General features: G+C 45.0%; 1 protein-coding gene across 1 annotated transcript in view; it reads right to left on the bottom strand.

The window, feature by feature from the left end:
- Nucleotides 1-1,569: 1,569 nt before the first annotated feature.
- Nucleotides 1,570-4,878, bottom strand: part of LOC308158068 (rho guanine nucleotide exchange factor 26-like) — a 41,728-nt gene continuing 38,419 nt past the window's right edge. The window contains exons 12-13 of the mRNA XM_080531660.1: nt 2,573-2,677; nt 1,570-1,901 (exon numbers count right to left, since the gene is read on the bottom strand). Of these exons, the coding sequence (XP_080387786.1) occupies nt 1,759-1,901; nt 2,573-2,677 (248 nt within the window). The 3' untranslated portion in view covers nt 1,570-1,758. The remainder of the gene's footprint in view (nt 1,902-2,572; nt 2,678-4,878) is intronic.

The following is a 4,878-nucleotide window of genomic DNA, read 5'->3' as shown; positions in this document are numbered from 1 at the left end:
GATCTGGGATTCAAACAAACAGACAACAGAACTGTCATTTTTCGGGGTAACCAGCTGAAGGATAGGGCTGGAGAAATGTAACCCCTCTGGAATCCATGGACGGAGCTATGAACGAGACCAAAATGTTAACCATGTTTTGAAGCTAAAAAACGGAGGAAAACAAGCTTATGTATTGGGTTCTGATGGGGTAAGACTATAGATTGAAGTTAATGGGGCATATATTCTTCATTATTCTTCAAAAATCAATGGCTAGATATCTTTCGTTTTAAAAGTCTAGGAGTGATGTGCCGATCCCAGATCCCCTTCAATGCCCTTGTGGTATGAACTCATTGATTGGATAAGCAATATGGAACAATTCCACCTAGCCTATCAGAAGATAAGGTTACGTTATTACCTTAATTACTAATACCCATCTAATCTTTAAATAATTATACTAATCTCCATGAGGTTAGGAGTCAATTTGGTACCAGTTATAAGAGTGGAGCGATTTTGGGGGGGCATTTGTGGATCCCACACACTATCACATTCAACCTCTTCAGCTCTCAGTCAAATTACAATAGCAACAATTAGCCACAAAGCTAACCTCCATTGAAACCATCACACATTTGGGGTCTTTTCAATAAACTTCTTCACCAGTTACAACACAAGGGTAGGCCTACAACTGGGAGCTGTCAGGAGGCCATTTTGGGTCATTATCACATTCAGCATCTTTGCTAGTCACATAGCTTCTTTAGCCTGTAGTGAAACTGGACTGTCCATTCCGCCATTAAGCTCCCTTACATTGAGCATTGAGTTAATCACAAATCATGACCCGACTGTTGTGTTACTTTGGAGATATAGCACTGTCACAGCACACCTCCACAACCCAAAAAATCATAATAAAAAAAAATCATAGATACATAGATACAAAAATATACATTTCACTCACATTTTGCGCATAGAAAACGGTGTTAGTTATTATGATGAGCGCAATCTGCGTCTCCTCTTCCAGTCTTGGTGGCTGGACAGTCTTTCAGAAGAAATAGTTCAATAGTTCATTGTGTGTGTGTGTGTGTGTGTGTGTGTGTGTGTGTGTGTGTGTGTGTGTGTGTCGAGTGTCCGAGGGGGGGGGCCGTAGTAGAAGGGGCGGGAGCAGTCACCAAGGCAGTGGTTGGACAGGAGGAGTCAAGGGTGTTTCCGTTAGGGTCGTAGGTCAAACTATCCCTCCCGCAGAGGAAGAGGACATCGGTCGTTCACTAAAGACGCTCACAGCGTCAAGACAGTCAAGAGGTCACCACCACAGAACAGCAAATTGTTCTTTTCTTCCGACTGGCATTGGCGAAAGTATAGTGTATACTATATATCATTTTATAGTGTGGAAAAAAAAGGCAAGAAGGCTTCAAATGTTCTCATTAAGTGGACGGATTGCGGACAGGCCTAACCCCTGTAACCTTTTCCCCTGGGTGTTCAGTGGCGCCGTGAAACAAATAGAACCGGTCCCGCTAACGACAAAGCTCGCCCTCCAGACACGCTAATCGTTAGCGTCCGGTGTCGATAGGCTCACTCGCTTGAACGAATAGAGATTCCATTGGTGGATTTCAGAAGCAGGAGCTGACAAAAAACAAAAAACAGAAGCTCACTCATTGGTCTAGGGCACTTTGAAGGCGGGGTGTATCTCAAAGTTGTCTCGAAATGGACGAAGCTGAATCATTGGTCGATCGATATGGCGAAGCTGCGTCATTGGTGTACCTAGTGGGGGCGGAGCTAACTGTTGGGAGTTCACACATTGGTCTCCAGCCCTTGGAGGCGGTCCATCCTCTGCATGTTCTTCTCGATGGTGGCCTGGCATGTGATTGGTTGAGCACATTCCGACAGGAACCACCCCCTCTCCCCGTCACGCAGTCGCTCGCCCTCATACCAGCCTGAGAGAGAGAGAGAGGGGGGGGGGGGGTCAGGGTTTATATATTTTATGCACACACACACACTGTTCTGAGGACAGTTACTGGCTCAGTCTTTGACAGCTGCTGTGTTTGATGCTCTATTCTGTCTGTTCTACCATTCTCTTCACACTTGAAAGACGGGAACACACGGCCTTTCGACCTTCAGAGTGTGTGTGTGTGTGTGTGTGTGTGTGTGTGTCACTGTCCGTGCGTACGTGTATGAGACTCTCTCTGTGTGTGTGTGTGCGTGTGTGTGTGTGTGTGAGAGTATGTGTGTGTGTGACTCGTGTGTACGTGCGTGTGTGCTTGCATCATTAGACAGACCTTTGGTCAAAAGCAGCATAATAAAGTTGATCCATAAAGAGGATAAGGAGAAGACATAAAGATACAGGGAGCGAGTAAACAGAAGGGGTAGGAGCTAGGAGAGAGAGAGAGGGGGTGAGAGGCAGAAAGAAAGTGGAAGAGTGAAACCAAAAGAGAGAGAGGGAGAGAGAAATAAAAATATACAAAGAGTGAAAGAAAGAAAGAAAGAAGAATGAAACTTAAAGAGAGAGAGAGAGAGAGAGAGAGAGAGAGAGAGAGAGAGAGAGAGAGAGAGAGAGAGAGAGAGAGAGAGAGAGAGAGAGAGAGAGAGAGAGAGAGAGTGTACGTACCGTCCTCCACCGTCTGTGACACCAGCACCACATCAGCCACCTGCAGTGACAGCTCATCAGGCTGCTTGGCTGTGTACGTCCTGGTCACCTCCACCTGCATGGCCCCTGGGCCAACACACACACAACACAGAGTTAACACACCTGGGCCAACACAAACACAACACAGAGTTAACACACCTGGGCCAACACACACACAACACAGAGTTAACACACCTGGGCCAACACACACACAACACAGAGTTAACACACCTGGGCCAACACACACACACAACACAGAGTTAACACAACACAGAGTTAACACACCTGGGCCAACACAACACAACACAGAGTTAATACACCTGGGCCAACACAAACACAACACAGAGTAACACACCTGGGCCAACACAAACACAACACAGAGTTAACACACCTGGGCCAACACAACACAGAGTTAATACACCTGGGCCAACACAAACACAACACAGAGTTAACACACCTGGGCCAACACAAACACAACACAGAGTTAACACACCTGGGCCAACACAACACAACACAGAGTTAATACACCTGGGCCAACACAAACACAACACAGAGTTAACACACCTGGGCCAACACAACACAGAGTTAACACACTTGGGCCAACACACACACAACACAGAGTTAACACACCTGGGCCAACACAACACAGAGTTAACACACCTGGGCCAACACACACACAACACAGAGTTAACACACCTGGGCCAACACACACACAACACAGAGTTAACACACCTGGGCCAACACACACACACAACACAGAGTTAACACACCTGGGCCAACACAAACACAACACAGAGTTAATACACCTGGGCCAACACACACACAACACAGAGTTAACACAACACAGAGTTAACACACCTGGGCCACAGGGTTTCCGTTAGAAAAAATAATCACCTTAACATAGTCAGACAAGTACAACAGAGTTATATTAATATTTCCGAAGCATTTTTAATCAATAAATCCGCATTTACAATGAAGAGTGTTAAACTAACATCTTTAAGATCGCTACATTACCCACGTCTGTCGTCTCGTCCACCATAATAGCGACAAAGGGTGCCTTTTTAATCTCCATTTTGATCTCTTCTCCCATCACTTCAGCAATAGCAAAAATCAGGTCGTTTTGTATTTTGCCTGACGTCCCAGTAAACACTTTGTTTGTGGACAGGTGGTAATGTAAATCTGGGTTGTTTTCAGCCAGAAAAGAAAGAAGCTCAACGTAGTTTCCTCTGTTTGTGGACTCGGCGCTTTTATCGTGTCCCCTAAATGAAAGTTATTGTTTACCCAAAAACAGGACACAATCGATCAGTATTATCGATCAGTCAACGAAAGCTTTCGTTGTGGAGCTCCGTTTCCCTGCGCACTTTCAAAAGTTTCACATCTACCGGCATAGTTACGCATCTCAATAGTGAATATCAATAGTGCGTATCCAATCAAAAGACGTGCTGGGTGCTGAAATCATTGAGCCTTACAGCAGGCGCCGTTGTTGCTTTTGCTCGCATCTACGTAGGTTTACTAGGTACGCCACAGGTTTTCTCGTTCCAACGTTAAGTTACAGGTCGTATTCGCGGCACGTGCAGGCGGGCAGATTTTGGAGCCCCCTAGCAACACATTTTGATTGGATAAAAGCTCTAACATAAAGGCCAGCCCTCCAAATCTCAATCGGAGACTGGAAGCAGCGCAACCAAGAGGAAAGCTATGAAATGAAGAGAATAGACTATGGAGAATCATTAATACATATTTGTGGAAAAAATATATTAAAATAAAATGTATATTCTGATGATGTTTAGGCCAGCAGAGAAGGCCTTGCTGGCCCTGACGGCACACCACTGGCGCTATGCCATTATGTCCAGCGCTGAACGCGCGCCACACTGAGAACTGAACAGACTGCATCGATCAATGAACGGACTCCACATTACGTTAACTGAAGTGTGTTAAATAGTTTCACGACAGTAATGTACGTTTTCTATATTCTCTTTCCAGTTTTACCATTTTTATCAATAAAACAACGTAATTTCTATAACCACGTCTCGCTGATTGGGAAGGCATTAAGTCTAGCTGCCTGTCAAATCATACTTACTCGGACTCGGGAGTATGAGAATGGGGAGGATGTATCGGGGGGATACACACCCGTGGACTATTTCACCTTAGTGGCACAAATTAAACTCTAACACTATAGATAGACTAAATTGAACTAAAATGATGGACACCGACTGAATAACTGAGTGGGGGGAAGACAGGTCTCAAATGTGGAACAATTATAACATTTAATACATAAAGATAAAACATAC

This window comes from Nansenia antarctica (assembly GCF_963989245.1).
Source record: "Nansenia antarctica genome assembly, chromosome: 5".
NCBI lineage: Eukaryota > Metazoa > Chordata > Actinopteri > Argentiniformes > Microstomatidae > Nansenia > Nansenia antarctica.
Note: the sequence above shows the minus strand (reverse complement) of the source record. Positions and strands in the feature narration are given on the sequence as shown.